At 37.8% G+C, this 18544-nt stretch overlaps 1 protein-coding gene across 2 annotated transcripts in view; it reads left to right on the plus strand.

The window, feature by feature from the left end:
- CDH6 (cadherin 6) overlaps positions 1-18544 on the plus strand; it is a 129959-nt gene that overhangs the window by 66641 nt on the left and 44774 nt on the right. For both annotated transcript variants that reach the window (XM_036848580.1, XM_036848579.1), the window contains exon 2: positions 2528-2884. In XM_036848580.1, the coding sequence (XP_036704475.1) occupies positions 2657-2884 (228 nt within the window). In that variant the 5' untranslated portion in view covers positions 2528-2656. The remainder of the gene's footprint in view (positions 1-2527; positions 2885-18544) is intronic.

Genomic DNA, 18544 nt, shown 5'->3' on the forward strand with positions numbered 1-18544 from the left:
ACCATACTTGGAAACTCTGCTTAAATTTGTACCACTTTAAAAGCTTATTACCAGCCAAGCAGAAAAAAATGTGAAATACTTGACATTTTGGTATCTGTGATATTAAAAAGAACTAATATTTAATAGTCAAGTGGCAACAGCTTGTAGAGTTTGCATACAACATCCACAGGGATCGATTTTTCTTTAAAATGGCCTTTAGGAGTCTGCCTTTTAAACAGCTGACACCTCCATTCTCTGCATCCCTCTTTCCTGCCAGCACTGTGGGCCACACACTGAGTGCAGCAGCAGATGTGTAATTCTTCACTGCAGGATTTGTCTATGCAAATAATGGAGAATGTGGAAAATTAAGAAAAATGTAATTTCCCCTGAATCAACTTCAGTGTAATCTCTACTACTAGAAATGAATAGATGTCTTTAGAGGGCTTTTCTCCATATGGTCTCTCAGTCCCCTTTATATACCATCCACGAGAAGAGAGAAGAACCGTCGTTACCTAATCGATCATCAGTCATTCCACGCCTGTACCAAGGCCACATAATGACAAATATAGTCACCTGGCATTTTTCCAGCATGACTAATTGTCACAGTACTAATTCACTCACCTGTGGAAGTTTCAACTTCCCCAGCCTGCTGTCAAGAAGATGCATAATAATGGAATAAAGGTTTAAAAATGCTGAACACTGTGAAATATTTCACTTATATTCCAACAGAAAACTTCCACTTAAACATGTGTTGGGTGGCTATAATTATTCATTGCTGAGGTTAAAAAAAAAAAACTGGTCATATATACATTTACCTGGTAGAAAAATAGGAGAAAAGGGAACAAATCTTTTCTGACATAGAGGGAACAAAAATACTGATCAGATTACCTACAACCTGTTTCTTTATCTGCACTTATTTATTAACTGTACCAGCTTAATTACTACTATGTTCTACATTACAAAGCCCTTCATTTTTTTATTAGTATTATTTAAGAAAATATGTTTTCTGTATCAAATAGTAAAATGAAGGAGTAATTTATTGGATTTTTTTTTCAAGAAACGTGGGGAAGTTTAGGAAGGAGATATAGGCATGTATTACTTAATTTACATAAGATATTAAACCAAATTGTGACATCTTTGCCAAGCACTCTGGCCCGAGGATTTGTTTCAAAGATAGGTTGTGTTTTTGAAAATTAGTATTTGTCATGGAAAATTATTACCGCAATTATAATAGCTGACTTTTCTGAAGATCTTGCCGTCGATTGCCCTCACTGTGGTATTGAGGTATATCTGATGTACCTGTGAAAATTACATAGAAGCTGTTGGACCAATTTTTTTTTTTTAATTAATTAATTAATTTATTTATTTTTGGCTGTGTTGGGTCTTTGTTTCTGTGCGAGGGCTTTCTCTAGTTGCGGCGAGCGGGGGCCACTCTTCATCGCGGTGCGCGGACCTCTCACTGTCGTGGCCTCTCTTGTTGCGGAGCACAGGCTCCAGACGCGCAGGCTCAGTAGCTGTGGCTCACGGGCCCAGTTGCTCCGTGGCATGTAGGATCTTCCCAGACCAGGGCTCGAACCCGTGTCCCCCGCATTGGCAGGCAGATTCTCAACCACTGCGCCACCAGGGAAGCCCTCCAATTTTAATATATATACTTGGTTGCCTATGATACAAGTAAAATTTAGAGAGAAAAGCCCACCAGGATTTCCTAAAGAAATTTGAATAGAATTGTGCATTTTATTCTTTATTCTATTAAATACAAATTCCATAGGTTGTTCATTAACCCATCCTGTAGTGTTAATTGGGTTGTATGAGGAAAAAAGTTTCCCGGTCAAGTTTGGGAAATACTGGATTAAATGCAGGCTTATCATCATTGCTACAAAATTTCACTTCAGAAACATCAATATGTATAAAAAAAATTTTTTTAAGACAAAAAACTTCAAAAAAAAACAACAAAAAAAGAAACCTCAATATGCTAATGAGCATCCTGAAGAGAAGGCATTAGGTCTTTTCCAACCTTATTTGACCCAGGCTGTTCCATCACAACACATCTCCGAAGCCAAGAGCCTGCAGAACAGGCTTCTGCCTCCACATCACAGGTGCTCGATACACTGTAGCGAAACTTCAACATTATCCACTTTCAATTGAATCAAAACTGTCTGTGATATTCTTTCATGAGGATAAATATGCAAATAGAATCAGAAACACAAACTCATTTCTTCTAACCAGATCTCAACCCACATACTCAGAGGTAAAAGAGTAGTGAAATAATCCACTCTGGCATGTTGACCTACAGCAATGCTATTACTTAAAACAGGATTTTTATGTGATAGAAAAGGAGAGAGGAAAACAGCAGCTTCCTACTCGGAACACACCTTCCATTTAGCATATCTGAAAGACTGTTTTCCTCATTTCAAAATTGATAGACAATTTATTTTTTGTTGTTTTGCTATTCAAATTTATGTCCTCTTTTTTCCCCCAGAGCTTATTTGCTCTAACGCTGAATTTTAAGCATCTCTAAAAATGCTTAATATGTTATTATTCTTTCCAGATATCCTCTGAGAGCCAAGCCAAGAACATTAAGGAAGAGAGGAGGAATGAGGCTGGATACAGTGCAGTGAAAAAAGACACTTCAAGGAGAAGGGTACCCACTACTCAGAAACTGGACTGTGTCATCAAAATGAGAACTTACCGATACTTCTTGCTTCTCTTTTGGGTTGGCCAGCCCTACCCAACTTTCTCAACTCCACTATCTAAGAGGACTAGTGGTTCCCCGGCAAAGAAAAGGACCCTGGAGCTCTCTGGCAACAGCAAAAATGAGCTGAACCGTTCGAAAAGGAGCTGGATGTGGAATCAGTTCTTTCTGCTGGAGGAATACACAGGATCCGATTATCAGTATGTGGGCAAGGTAGGATTCCACTGGGCTCTTTGACATTCTGGTTTTAAAAGCCTGAAGAAGTTACTTCTCATAAATAGATGGGGAAGATGTGAAATATTCCCCCAGTACAGTAAGAATTGTTGCTTATCTGGTAAGACTTTTTTTTTTCACTTGAGTAGTTTCAGGAAGAAGACTGTAGCAAGAAGCTGAGAAATGTTAGCACTGCAGCAAAGAAAGAGAAATGCTTCCGTTGAAAACGAAACACCTACAACCAGCCGCATAGGATTATCATAAATCCTTGAATTTTTACTTTAGCTTGAAAAATGTGGTCCAGCTATTCTATAAAGTAGGATGTATTAAAAATAGGAATAGAGCGATTAAGCTGTAAGGAAAAGAAGTTTCCTTTTTCTCATTGTGAAAGGAAACATTCTGAGCTTTAGTCCTTTGGCCACGTTCAAATTAACTATTTTTTAACTCTGCTACCTACAGCGCCATCTATTCTCTGACCAAATGGAGCCCTTTGTCCTCAAAACCCACCACTGCCTTAGATTTAGTTGTTACTGCTGTTTTGTCTTATCTCCAATAATTGGCAAGAGCCAGGCATTTCAAAACTTATGATTTAATTGTGGCAAGGTTCACAAAAGAGAAAAAATGGTTATGTAAAGGTGCTATTTCCAAATATCATCTGACCATTTTATTGACTCCAGAAAGTAAAATGAGGACGTATCGCTTATTACAGCCCTTCCAGATTACTGGAGCTGAGTCAGTGAAACAGCTTAGTTATACTGTCATCATGAGTTTCACTGAAATTTTATCATCAGCTACATTCCCATTGCAGAATATCTGCATCCCGCAAAGACATGAAAAAAGACAGGGACACAGGTTTGTACTTCTTAGGTTCTCTGTTTCAGAACATGGTATTGGTAAGAAAAATAATTGTCATACATCCTTTACATAAACAAACTGGGAACAAACATAATAGAGATGATAAAATGTCTTTATGATTACAGCTACAATTTTAGAACATCTATATTTGGATATCACTCAAAAAGCATAAATTTTACAGATTCCAGGGACTGCATGTTCATACTTCAATCTGTTATCAAATATCCCTGAATAATCCTGTGCCAATATTCTCTTTTAGCATTTACCACAGTAAATGAAGGAAAGCCATCCATGGCTTGGGCTGAGGTAACCAGGCATCGTTCCAGTGAAGTGAATTATTAATGTGGAATAAAGTAGGAGAGGAAGTGTTCAGTGAAGGGGTGAACATCAACACGGATCCCCAAGGGTCTAACCTTGTATTTGCTATGAAATTCACACACTGTGTGACTGCTGAAGACAACCCACTTACTTGTACTTCACTCCATTTCCTCTGTGAAATTTGAATAGCACTACACTAACAAGGCTAAAAAATTATTGTAAAAAATAACAATAATCTTATCATCTTTAAAGCACTTTCTACAATACAAATAGCATTACTGTTATAGAAGATTACATTTTTTTAAAGTGCTGTATTTAAATAATTGATCCCCCGTTTCTTTTCTTTTTCTTCTCAAATTGTGATGTCATTTTACATAAAAATACATGTATTTTTAAAGAAAGGCCAGATATTTCAAAATACTAGAAGCAACAATGGATAAAACCTCAGAAGAATCAGTTTTATGATTATAATTGTGAGAGGTAATGTTGCCATGGGGAAAAATTGCGAGCTGTGGACTCAAGCAGATCTGAGGCTGCGTCGCTGTGCTGCCAATTGCCAGTTGTCTGGCCCACGGCAGGTTATTAACCTTCCCAGACTTTAGTTTCTTCATCTAGAAAATGCATGGAGCAATGCCTACCTACGGCATGGAGTTGCAGTGTAAAGTGAGACAAGAACTAGTGGCTGGCACATAGTAGGTGCAGAAAGAAGTTATTGATGAAAACTCCATTGTATACACTCTATTAAATCTGTCTGTAATGCGTGGAAGTGGATTACTGACTTTTATATCATTGAAAAAGTAAAATGATATAATTAACGGATCTCTCAGTGGCTGGCAAATGTAGAGGATTGTGGGAAAACCCCTTCACAATCACAGCTTCAGTTTGATTCGTTGGATTTGGATATTTTATTGGCAGCAAGATAAGTTTCCCTTCCTCATCATTATCTGCCCCTGCCCCAACTCCTTGAAGTTATAACCCATAAAAAATATACACTGGAAAAAAAAAAGTCAAGGGCAATAATTGAAGTTATCGTAGTTGCCAGCATTGCTACATCAGATGTATATAAGAGGTGTTCCTGAACTATTGATAAGGCATTTTCCTGAATCTGTCTTTCGACTATATGTTTTATCAACAGACAAAGGGATTAGACTACAATTTGTTTTTTACCACAATTAAACATAGACAAAAAATAAATATTTAAAAAGAATGAAAAAGGTTTGTTTCTCATGTGGCAACAGGTTGGTCCACTTTTAAAAGATTTGGAGTAAACAGGTACCTGACGAGATTATCCAAATCCACAAGGTCAAGAAATTTGGGGGAAAAAAAAAAATTAGACTATAGCAGAGGTTCCAAAACTTTCTTGGTTCGCAATGCCTGTAACATCTCAATAATTTTTTCACAATGCCCTTAGGCCAAAAGAAATAATTAGGCCCAAACAACTTAATACGTATTTATGTTCTAACAAATAAGTAACGAAAAAAATCAATTAATAGAAAAAATAATATTTTTATTTCACTCTTAAATAACCAGTTACTTCCTAATGGAATGTGTGCATGTATTGGACACTGCACAACTTCTCAGATTGGACACCGACCCCTGGTTTCCTTTTCCACATTGATTTTCACACGGTACTTGCTTTTTAACACGGGCACTGTGGGAAACCCATCTTCATTAATATATGACATGATCGAAAGGAATGTAGCATCACCTTCTGTTGAAACTGTGATCTACTCTGAGCTAGTAATTCGCAAGATGTCTGATAGCTCATGTTGCTGTATTTCCCTCAAATTTTTAAAATATTTCCTGGTGCTGCAGTGAGTTCCCTGCTGCACCCCAGGGCGCCTTGGTGCACACTCTGGGAACCATAGGAATGTGGTTAGATTGGTATATAAAGGTGTACAAAGGCTAATAGAACCTTAAATTGTGCCATTAGCCCTACTAAATAATAGCTACTTAGAGCCTATTCTTGAGACCTAAAACTGAAAAGGTTGACCTGTACATGTAACAGATAGAAGCATTAACTAAGGAAAAGTAATGTGGTTGAGCAAATACACTTAAAGTAGAAGAAAGAAGTTTTTACATTATAAGCAGCTGTTTATATGTGTGTTCCTTGGTTCCAGTTATTTGGAGGTAAGTCAATAGGGATGACAGTGACTTGACAATGGAGGAAAATGTGAGAATGGGTGTGGAAGCAAGAGGCTACCTGGTGTAGAAGGAGAAAAAGAAAGTCACATAAGCATCCAAGAAGCAGCAGAAGATGGAGTCTGGCAGCTGGAGTGACAATGAAGTGAATATACAAGATCATGCTTTAAAATTGAAGCACAGGGACTTCCCTGGTGGCACAGTGGTTAAGAATCCGCCTGCCTATGCAGGGGACATGGGTTCGAGCCCTGGTCCAGGAAGATCCCACATGCCGTGGAGAAACTAAGCCCGTGCGCCACAACTACTGAGCCTGCGCTCTAGAGCCCGCAAGCCACAACTACTGAGCCTACCTGCCACAACTACAGCAGCTGGTGTGCCTAGAACCCGTGCTCCACAACAAGAGAAGCCACCGCGATGAGAAGCCTGAGCACTGCAAGGAAGAGTAGCCCCCACTCACTGCAACTAGAGAAAGCCCACGCGCAGCAACGAAGACCCAAAAATAGGTTAATAGCCAAAAATTAATTAATTAATTAATTAATAATAATTTAAAAATTGAAGCACAAGCAAAGGTAGCAAGACCTTCCTTCTCATGATATCTTAATGCTCCTCAGCATTTCTCTGTGTCCAGTAAGATAAACACAGAAACATGGACATGGCACAGCTGGGGAGGGATGCACTTGTAAATAGAAGTGAGGAAGGCCAGTTACAGCTGAAATATTGACAACCCAAACTCTGATTTATGAGACAATTCTCAACACCTCTCCACACCTGAAAAGGTGGTGGCAGGTAGAGGTATCAGAGTAGAAAGAAGTGGTCTTATATTGGGTAAAGGTTTGTGAGCTTAAGATATAGATGTGGATACAGATACAGATAAGGAGGATGCTATTTTCTAAAACAGGGGTCCCAACCCCTGGGCCGCGCGTCCTGTTAGGAACCGGGCGACACAACAGGAGGTGAGCGGCAGGCGGGCGCGCGGGCGAGAGAGCGAGCGAGCGAAGTTTCACTTCCCGCTCCCCATCGCTCGCGTTACCGCCTGAACCATCTACCGCCCCCGCCGCCGCCCCACCGCCGTGGAGAAATCGTCTTCCGCGAAACCGGTCCCTGGTGCCAAAAAGGTTGGGGACCGATGTTCTAAAATACATAACCATTTGGGGGAACTTTTATGCTGATTTAGCATAAGTGGCATCTGTGTCTGGGAGCTTGTTAGAACTTTAGACTCTTAGGCCCCACCTGAGATCTATTGAATCAGAATCTGCTTTTCAACAAAAGCAGAATTTTAGGTGAATTTTATGCATGTTAAAATTTGAGAAGTGCTGCTTTTAACAATATGTACGTTGGCCTGGGTCTCACTTCCTCAGAGATTCTGATTTAGTTGGTTTTTAATTAAGTATTTGATTCAAATATGTGGCGAAACTTGAGAACCATTGCCCTAGGAGAATATTATTGGCAATAATTATAATTAGATGTGGCAAGCTCAGTGATAAAATGGGCATCCCCAAAGTATTGTGGAACTATAAAGGAGAGGGGCCACCTGGGCTCGGGCATTCACCAGAGCTTCCTAGAGACAGTGATGGTGTTGGGACCACATCTTAAGGGAAAAGCAGGTGTTAGCCCATCTGGCAGAGGGAGAATTACCAGGACTTCCCAATTAACTGGATGCAGAAGCCAAAGGAGAGAATGCAGGAGGTTCAAAACGTCGGAGATTTCAAGATAGAACAATCAGGATAGTGAAAGTGTCACTGATGCTGGCACAGAAAACAGAAAGAGGTACATATTTTCTTGTCAAGGGCTAAAGGAAAGAGTATTTGATTTTATGCAGAATCACTTAGATTATCTTTGGCTTTATGTAAGCTGAATAGAAAAATAAGAGGGAAGCATTGTAATTCCACATTTTCAGAAAACCCCATGCCCCTTCTTCCAGCTTTACATAATATAGCAATTCCTTGACAATAGCTGGTATATAGTCTAAGATTAAATTCAATAAGAAAAAAACATAGGTAGATATAGATTAGGTTTTGAAGACATGGTTATTCATTAATATAAGAATGAATATATTTAAAATCTCAAAACTATGCACAATTTTAGGCAAAAGATTCACATATTATCATTAAACAGCCCACAGCAACACTTAATTTCCTTGTCTCCTCCATTTTATCCCTCACAATGTTCTTAATCCTCTCCTTCCGCACCATGTATAGGTAAAACTAGTCTCCATTAGAGGCATTTGAGATGCTTCTATTTTTAGCAGCATATCAAGACATCTGTTTTTATGGAATTTGATAAACCATATATTTCATAGATACTTTCTGATGTTAGCTTTTTGGAAGTTGGTGATGGTTTCTTCTTTTTTTCAATCTGAAATTTTTTTTTTATTCCTAATATGATTTATCTATGCCTGCCCTCTTGGTTTCTTCATTAGTCTTGCTCAAAATCTTCCTATTTTGTCTTTTCTTTTTTTTTTCTTGAAATTTTGAATTTTATTTTATTTATTTTTTTATACAGGAGGTTCTTATTAGTCATCCATTTTATACATGTTAGTGTATACATGTCAATCCCAATCTCCCAATTCATCCCATCCCCACTCCCACCCCCTGCCACTTTCCCCCCTTGGTGTCCATACATTTGTTCTGTACATTTGTGACTCAACTTCTGCCCTGCAAACCGGTTCATCTCTACCATTTTTCTAGGTTCCACATATATGTGTTAATATACGATATTTGTTTTTCTCTTTCTGACTTACTTCACTCCGTATGACAGTCTCTAGATCCATCCACGTCTCTACAAATGACCCAATTTCATTCCTTTTTATGGCTGAGTAATATTCCACTGTACATATGTACCACAATTTCTTTATCCATTTGTCTGTCGATGGACATTTAGGCTGCTTCCATGACCTGGCCATTGTAAATAGTGCTGCAATGAACATTGGAGTGCATGTGTCTTTTTGAATTATGGTTTTCTCTGGGTATATGCCCAGTAGTGGGATTGCTCGGTCATATGGTAATTCTATTTTTAGTTTTTTAAGGAACCTCCATACTGTTCTCCATAGTGGCTGTATCAAGTTACGTTCCCACCAACAGTGCAAGAGGGTTCCGTTTTCTTCACACCCTCTCCAGCATTTGTTGTTTGTAGATATTCTGATGATGCCCATTCTAACTGGTGTGAGGTGATACCTCATTGTAGTTTTGATTTGCATTTCTCTAATAAGTAGAGATGTTGAGCAGCTTTTCATGTGCTTCTTGGCCATCTGTATGTCTCCTTTGGAGAAATGTCTATTTAGGTCTTCTGCCCATTTTTGGATTGGGTTGTTTGTTTTTTTAATATTGAATTGCATGAGCTGTTTATATATTTTGGAGATTAATCCTTTGTCCGTTGATTCATTTGCAAATATTTTCTCCCATTCTGAGAGTTGTCTTTTCATTTTGTTTATGGTTTCCTTTGCTTTGCAAAAGCTTTTAAGTTTCATTAGGTCCCATTTTTTTATTTCCATTACTCTAGGAAGTGGATCAAAAAAGATCTTGCTGTGATTTATGTCAAAGAGTGTTCTTCCTATGTTTTCCTCTAAGAGTTTTATAGTGTCCGGTTTTACATTTAGGTCTCTAATCCATTTTGAGTTTATTTTTGTGTATGGTGTTAGGGAGTGTTCTAATTTCATTCTTTTACATGTCTGGTTTTCCCAGCACCACTTATTGAAGAGACTGTCTTTTGTCCATTGTATATCCTTGCCTCCTTTGTCATAGATTAGTTGACCATAGGTGCGTGGGTTTATCTCTGGGCTTTCTATCTTGTTCCATTGATCTATATTTCTGTTTCTGTGCCAGTACCATATTGTCTTGATTACCGTAGCTTTGTAGTATAGTCTGAAGTCTGGGAGTCTGATTCCTCCAGCTCCGTTTTTTTCCCTCAAGACTGTTTTGGCTATTCGGGGTCTTTTGTGTCTCCATACAAATTTAAAGATTTTTTGTTCTAGTTCTGTAAAAAATGCCATTGGTAGTTTGATAGGGATTGCATTGAATTTGTAGATTGCTTTGAGTAGTATAGTCATTTTCACAATATTCATTCTTCCAATCCAAGAACATGGTATATCTCTCCATCTGTTGGTATCATTTTTAATTTCTTTCATCAGTGTCTTATAGTTTTCTGCATACAGGTCTTTTGTCTCCCTAGGTAGGTTTATTCCTAGGTATTCTATTATTTTTGTTGCAATGGTAAATGGGAGAGTTTCCTTAATTTCTCTTTCAGATTTTTCATCATTAGTGTATAGGAATTCAAGAGATTTCTGTGCATTGATTTTGTATCCTGCAACTTTACTAAATTCATTGATTAGCTCTAGTAGTTTCCTGGTGGCATCTTTAGGATTCTCTATGTATAGTTATCATGTCATCTGCAAACAGTGACAGTTTTACTTCTTCTTTTCCAGTTTGGATTCCTTTTATTTCTTTTTCTTCTCTGACTGCCGTGGCTAGGACTTCCAAAACTATGTTGAATAATAGTGGTGAGAGTGGACATCCTTGTCTTGTTCCTGATCTTAGAAGAAATGGTTTCAGTTTTTCACCATTGAGAATGATGTTTGCTGTGGGTTTGTCGTATATGGCCTTTATTATGTTGAGGTAGGTTCCCTCTATGCCCACTTTCTGGAGAGTTTTTATCATAAATGGGTGTTGAATTTTGTCAAAAGCTTTTTCTGCATCTATTGAGATGATCATATGGTTTTTATTCTTCAATTTGTTAATATGGTGTATCACATTGATTGATTCGCGTATGTTGAAGAATCCTTGCATTCCTGGGATAAATCCCACTTGATCATAGTGTATGATCATTTTAATGTGTTGTTGGATTTTGTTTGCTAGTATTTTATTGAGGATTTTTGCATCTATATTCATCAGTGATATTGGTCTGTAATTTTCTTTTTTTGTGGTATCTTTGTCTGGTTTTGGTATCAGGGTGATGGTGGCCTCATAGAATGAGTTTGGGAGTGTTCCCTCCTCTGCAATTTTTTGGAAGAGTTTGAGAAGGATAGGTGTTAGCTCTTCTCTAAATATTTGATTGAATTCACATGTGAAGCCATCTGGTCCTGGGTTTTTGTTTGTTGCAAGATTTTTAATCACAGTTTCAATTTCAGTGCTTGTGATTTTTCTGTTCATATTTTCTATTTCTTCCTGGTTCAGTCTTGGAAGGTTATACCTTTATAAGAATTTGTCCATTTCTTGCAGGTTATCCATTTTATTGGCATAGAGTTGCTTGTAGTACTCTCTTAAGATGCTTTGTATTTCTGCGGTGTCTTTTGTAACTTCTCCTTTTTCATTTCTCATTTTATTGATTTGAGTCCTCTCCCTCTTTTTCTTGATGAGTCTGCCTAATTGTTTATCAATTTTGTTTATCTTCTCAAAGAACCAGATTTTAGTTTTATTGATCTTTGCTATCATTTTCTTTGTTTCTATTTCATTTATTTCTGCTCTGATCTTTATGATTTCTTTCCTTCTGCTAACTTTGGGTTTTGTTTGTTCTTTCTCTAGTTCCTTTAGGTGTAACGTTAGATTGTTTATTTGAGGTTTTTCTTGTTTCTTGAGGTAGGCTTGTATAGCTATAAACTTCCCTCTTAGAACTGCTTTTGCTGCATCCCATAGGCTTTGGGTCGTCGTGTTTTCATTGTCATTTGTCTCTAGGTATTTTTTGATTTCCTCTTTGATTTCTTCAGTGATCTCTTGGTTATTTAGTAACGTATTGTTTAGCCTCCATGTGTTTGTGTTTTTTACGTTTTTTTTCCCTGTAATTCATTTCTAATCTCATAGTGTTGTGGTCAGAAAAGATGCTTGATATGATTTCAATTTTCTTAAATTTACTGAGGCTTGGTTTGTGACCCAAGATGTGATCTATCCTGGAGAATGTTCCGTGCACACTTGAGAAGAACGTGTAATCTGCTGTTTTTGGATGGAATGTCCTATAAATATCAATTAAATCTATCTGGTCTATTGTGTCATTTAAAGCTTCTGTTTCCTTATTTATTTTCATTTTGGATGATCTGTCCATTGGTGTAAGTGAGGTGTTAAAGTCCCCCACTATTATTGTGTTACTGTCGATTTCCTCTTTTATAGCTGTTAGCAGTTGCCTTATGTATTGAGGTGCTCCTATGTTGGGTGCATATATATTTATAATTGTCATATCTTCTTCTTGGATTGATCCCTTGATCATTATGTAGTGTCCTTCCTTGTCTCTTGTAACATTCTTTATTTTAAAGTCTATTTTATCTGATATGAGTATTGCTACTCCAGCTTTCTTTTGATTTCCATTTGCATGGAATATCTTTTTCCATCCCCTCACTTTCAGTCTGTATGTGTCTCTAGGTCTGAAGTGAGTCTCTTGTAGACAGCATATATATGGGTCTTGTTTTTGTATCCATTCAGCAAGCCTGTGTCTTTTGGTTCGAGCATTTAATCCATTCACGTTTAAGGTAATTATCAATATGTATGTTCCTATGACCATTTTCTTAATTGTTTTGGGTTTGTTTTTGTAGGTCCTTTTCTTCTCTTGTGTTTCCCACTTAGAGAAGTTCCTTTAGCATTTGTTGTAGAGCTGGTTTGGTGGTGCTGAATTCTCTCAGCTTTTGCTTGTCTGTAAAGCTTTTGATTTCTCCATCAAATCTGAACGAGATCCTTGTTGGGTAGAGTAATCTTGGTTGTAGGTTCTTCCCTTACATCACTTTAAATATATCATGCCACTCCCTTCTGGCTTGTAGAGTTTCTGCTGAGAAATCAGCTGTTAACCTTACGGGAGTTCCCTTGTATGTTATTTGTCATTTTTCCCTTGCTGCTTTCAATAATTTTTCTTTCTCTTTAATTTTTGCCAGTTTGATTACTATGTGTCATGGCGTGTTTCTCCTTGGGTTTATCCTGTATGGGACTCTCTGCGCTTCCTGGACTTGGGTGGCTATTTCCTTTCCCATGTTAGGGAAGTTTTCGACTGTAATCTCTTCAAATATTTTCTCTGGTCCTTTCTCTCTCTCTTTTCCTTCTGAGACCCCTATAACACGAATGTTGTTGCATTTAATGTTGTCCCAGAGGTCTCTTAGGCTGTCTTCATTTCTTTTCATTATTTTTTCTTTATTCTGTTCCACAGCAGTGAATTCCACCATTCCGTCTTCCAGGTCACTTATCCATTCTTCTGCCTCAGTTATTCTGCGATTGATTCCTTCTAGTGTACTTTTCATTTCAGTTATTGTATTGTTCATCTCTGTTTGTTTGTTCTTTAATTCTTCTAGGTCTTTGTTAAACATTTCTTGCATCTTCTCGATCTTTGCCTCCATTCTTTTTCTGAGGTCCTGGATCATCTTCACTATCATTATTCTGAATTCTTTTTCTGGAAGATTGCCTATGCCTATCTCCATTTCATTTAGTTGTTTTTCTGGGGTTTTATCTTGTTCCTTCATCTGGTACATAGCCCTCTGCCTTTTCATCTTGTCTATCTTTCTGTGAATGTGGTTTTTGTTCCACAGGCTGCAGGATTGTAGTTCTTCTTGCTTCTGCTGTCTGCCCTCTGGTGGATGAGGCTATCTAAGAGGCTTGTGCAAGTTTCCTGATGGGAGGGACTGGTAGTGGGTAGAGCTGGCTGTTGCTCTGGTGGGCAGAGCTCAGTAAAACTTTAATCCGCTTGTCTGCTGATGGGTGGGGCTGCGTTCCCTCCCTGTTGGTTGTTTGGCCTGAGGCAACCCAACACTGGAGCCTACCTGGCTCTTTGGCGGTGCTAATGGTCGACTCTGGGAGGGCTCACCCCAAGGAGTACTTCCCAGAACTTCTGCTGCCAGTGTCCTTGTCTTCACAGTGAGACACAGCCACCCCCTGCCTCTGCAGGAGACCCTCCAACACTAGCAGGTATGTCTGGTTCAATCTCCTATGGGGTCACTGCTCCTTCCCTTGGGTCCCGATGCGCACTCTACTTTGTGTGTGCCCTCGAAGAGTGGAGTCTCTGTTTCCCCCAGTCCTGTTGAAGTCCTGCAATCAAATCCCGCTAGCCTTCAAAGTCTGATTCTCTAGGAATTCCTCCTCCCGTTGCCGGACCCCCAGATTGGGAAGCCTGACGTGGGGCTCAGAACCTTCACTCCAGTGGGTGGACTTCTGTGGTATAAGTGTTCTCCAGTTTGTGAGTCACCCACCCAGCAGTTATGGGATTTGATTTTATTGTGATTGCGCCCCTCCTACCATCTCATTGTGGGTTCTCCTTTGTCTTTGGATGTGGGGTATCTTTTTTGGTGAGTTCCAGTGTCTTCCTGTCGATGACTGTTCAGCAGTTAGTTGTGATTCTCACAAGAGGGAGTGAGAGCACATCCTTCTACTCTGCCATCTTGGTGATGGTTTTCTTGGGGGAATTTTTCCAAAAATTGATATGCTGTGCTTTTTAAAATATCATGAAAATTTGGGTTCTCTTTGATGCTCTAATGTACAGGTCCTCCTAATATGCCTTTCTCTTGAGTTGTTAACGTCTACCCAATTCAACGAGCCACTAGTCGTAGGATAATTAGACAGTAATGTTTTAACAGCCCATAAAAATAAAAGTTGTCAGCCATATACACCTTTAAAATTAGGAATGAACAATTATTTGTTCCTAATTACGTAATCCAAATTCAGTCAACATGAAGCAATATTTTATTCATCTGAAAGACCATTTAAAAGATGCTGTCATTAAAAGATTGCTTTCTTTTATTCCTTTTTTTTTTTTTTTAAAGAGCATAAACTTAGGAGTAGAGACCTCCTAAGGTGATTCAGAGACTAATTAACCACTGCTGCTTAAACAGGAGCATCAGATTAAAGCATCTTCATAGCTAACACTTACTGAGTATTGTTTTGTTCCAGACACTCTGCTAAGTGCTTCAGGTGTACTATTGCAATGTATCCTCACCAGTGAGGTTCCGCTGTAATCCCTGTTTTACAGAGGAGTAAACTAAGGCTCAGATTGGGCCAGTACTTTAGCCCAAGATCTCAGACTGCTAGAACCTGGCAGTCGACCTCTGTCTGACCTCGCAAGTACTCAGTTATATCCCCTACCCTGTGCATCCACTACTTCACAGAGACATTTTGAGGCACAAATGAAGAAACAGTCCTAGAATATGCTTTGGCATTCAATGATTGCATTCAGCTCAATACCACAAATACCTACTGAGGACCTGCTGTGTGAAACCCAAGGGTAGAGAGAAACAGAAAAAAATTTTAGAGACTACTTTTAAAGAGCTACACAGATGTGTTGCCTTATTGTTCCATGCATTCTTTTTAATTTTTCTTGTTTTAATTTCCAGAACACATCAGTGTTATTCAAAATAGTTATAGGTCAGCATTTTAAAATTAGATATTCAATTAGTGGTGTTTCTGGTCATCATGATGAAATAGTCACTTTTCTTTTTATTTCCCTTGATAACCTTCTCTAAACTTCTGTTCTGATTCAGTCACCTGCAATAATCTTTTCTCCCTGTGTCAGGACAAGTGCCTCGGGCACATCTCTCTTCTTCATCATTTAAATTTAATGCTCAGACATTTAACATTTTCATATTTCAACTGGTTAGCGTATTTAAGAGAACGTGCCTTCACTTGCTCCTTGAACGTACTTTTTAAAAATGTTTAAGGAAGTAACTTCCCAACTGTCAATAACTGGTGCTAATGCTGATTTCGTTTCCACTGTCGGCCAACTGATTTCACTTTCTTTATGACAAAAGCTTCAATTTGCTATTTTATGCTTAAGAAAATGTCCTGTGTAACAGCAGTTCTCTCTCAGAGTCTTAAACCTCCCTCTCTGCAGTCACTCACATGGAGAGCAGATGAGTTAGAATGTCTGACCTTGGTCATAAACCCAAAGGCACTGTTTGGCTACCTGGGTCACACAAGCAGAGTAAGGTATAGAAAGTCAAACAAGGACCCAATCCCAAATCCTCCAACTTCCATGTTATTATGCCTGTGGACTCCTATATCCTCTGCTTATAATTCAATTTGCTGAAAAAAATGTTGAACAAAAGAGAGTTAAAGTCAAGTTGAACAAAAGAGAGTTAAAGGTTCAAATCCTTTCCATTCCCACTGAGTTATTTTGCCTCCGTGCTCCACAAGCCAAACAGAGCTAAAGGCTGTCAGAAGGTTACAGAGACTCTGCATGCTCGTTATAACAAACCTAGCCAGAATCTAGCCTATGGACATTGTTAAGTATTTCTTTACTCATCACCTTAATTTGTTTATGAAACCATGTAAATATTTGATTTGCACCGGAGTTCTTCATTTTTTGTCATGTATGGGTCCACCCTAGCAGAATGGGAATATAAATATACAGAATGCCAACATCCCAGTTTACATGTCTTTTAAAATCAAAATCCCTAATTATCATTTTGATTGACTCATTTCAAAAATCAGTTAAAAATCCCTGACATATTGTCAGTCAACGGTCAAAATATTCTTAAACCACTGATTTTCTTCATTTCCATTGATGTGAATTAGTACATTATTTTAAATATGAGAAACTAAGAATATATTGTAACAAGAATTATAAATTTAACTTTTTAGAGTGCCCTACCTCTAGTCAAAACTAAAAGCTGTCTTTCTAATATTCTACCCTTTTCTACCAAAAATAAATGGGTTTTTGGAAGGGGTCCTGCCTTTAACAACCTTCATCAAATTTAGAGATTATGTTTAGATGTTAATGTATCATTGGAACCTCAAGGATTCAACTCTTTTTGTATAGATGTAGGCTGCTGTTAGCAAGCTTCACCTTCCTACAAGTTTTTATGTTGCCAGTTGTTAAGATGATAATGTAATATACATTGTCATCATATTTTGATACATACATCATATGTATCATATCCTCATGAGCATGCTAAATATATCAATATTCTTTGAATATCTATCTTTCCATCTAGAATTGAAGAAGATATTGAAAGAAAGTACAGAATTCTCCATAAAAGAATTAGAGGTTTTTTTCTTATTGCCATTATTGATAAATAAGTAAAAATAACAACAGCTATTCTCAAAGGTCAATGTGAGGAATCAAATTTGAAATTATGCAGCCTGGAATAAGAAGAAAAGCAGCATGCCAAAATGTTTAACAGAAAAAATATTTATAGTTTCTTCCAGTTTTCTATTCACAGAGAACACATATGCACAAGAAAAGGGAGGCACTTTAAAAGATTAAAATGTATACATGTGTGAGATACATGGATAAATGTTTTAGGTGAATTGGTGTGTTTCAGAAGACCTGAGGGCAGTAATGAAAGCATAACAAAAAGCCTGAAATATCAGTCTGGATGTGGGATTTAATGCTGACTAGAGGGAACAGAGATTGGAGTTAAGAAGGCAGTTGAAGAATTTATCTCAGCTATGGCATTTTCAAATAGGTTTGGAGAGAAAATGGCTTTCATTCATTCAACAGTTACTCACCAGAGACTATAAAGTTAATAGCATGGCCAGCCTGCCTATGTTTGAGCCTCAGCTACACTGTGACTACCTGGGTAATATTGGGCAAGTTATTTAACCTCTCTCTGCTCTCCACTTCTTCAGCTGTTAAATGAGGGGAGTAATAAAGTTGTTGAGGTGAGGATTAATTAAGTTAATACGAGAAAGAGCTTAGAATGGGGTCAGCATATGGTACTCACTAGTGAGGTACTAAGGGAAGACCAGAATAAGGAGGGAAGGCATCCTACTATCAAGTGCATCTTCAGAAAACAGGAAAGGTGAAGAGAAGGATGAACCAAAAGTGCCCAGTTGATGATTCCACTGATGTTCAGTCTCATTCTCTGAAGTCAAGTATTATGGGCCAGAAGATGGTGCCAAAGCAGCTAAGGCAGCTGCAAGCACAACTCATCACCAGCAATTCAGAGGGCCAAGTATATATAACAGTACAAAGTCTTCTTTATTATCCCAACCAAACTAAAAATAAAATGATCACTATACTTTATGTAATTTGATGATCCTGGTAACTTTTGTAGATCCTCCTATTAAGGCTATTTATCATTTCATTTTAAAACATCATTACTTAACACCACAATTTGGAGTTTATATTATTGAATATTTAAACTACTGTGAAATGTTAAGAGTCTGGTTAGGTCTTGTTATATTTTCAATAAAACTTCAATGCATCTAACAATCAAAAATGACTATTGCACTTAGGGTATAATAATGTTTTAAATTGGAATTATCATAGTCAAGTTGTTAAGTGGGATTTAATATCATGAGATCCTTATATTATTGCACCAAAGTTTATTATTGTGGGAAAATTACTTTTGATTTAATTGTTTAATTACATTTTTTAAGAGCAAAATAATTAATTCCTTGTTTAAGGTTAAACTTTGACCTTTAATATATTGAGTACTCTTTTATATTG

This window comes from Balaenoptera musculus, chromosome 3, assembly GCF_009873245.2.
Source record: "Balaenoptera musculus isolate JJ_BM4_2016_0621 chromosome 3, mBalMus1.pri.v3, whole genome shotgun sequence".
NCBI classification, from domain to species: domain Eukaryota; kingdom Metazoa; phylum Chordata; class Mammalia; order Artiodactyla; family Balaenopteridae; genus Balaenoptera; species Balaenoptera musculus.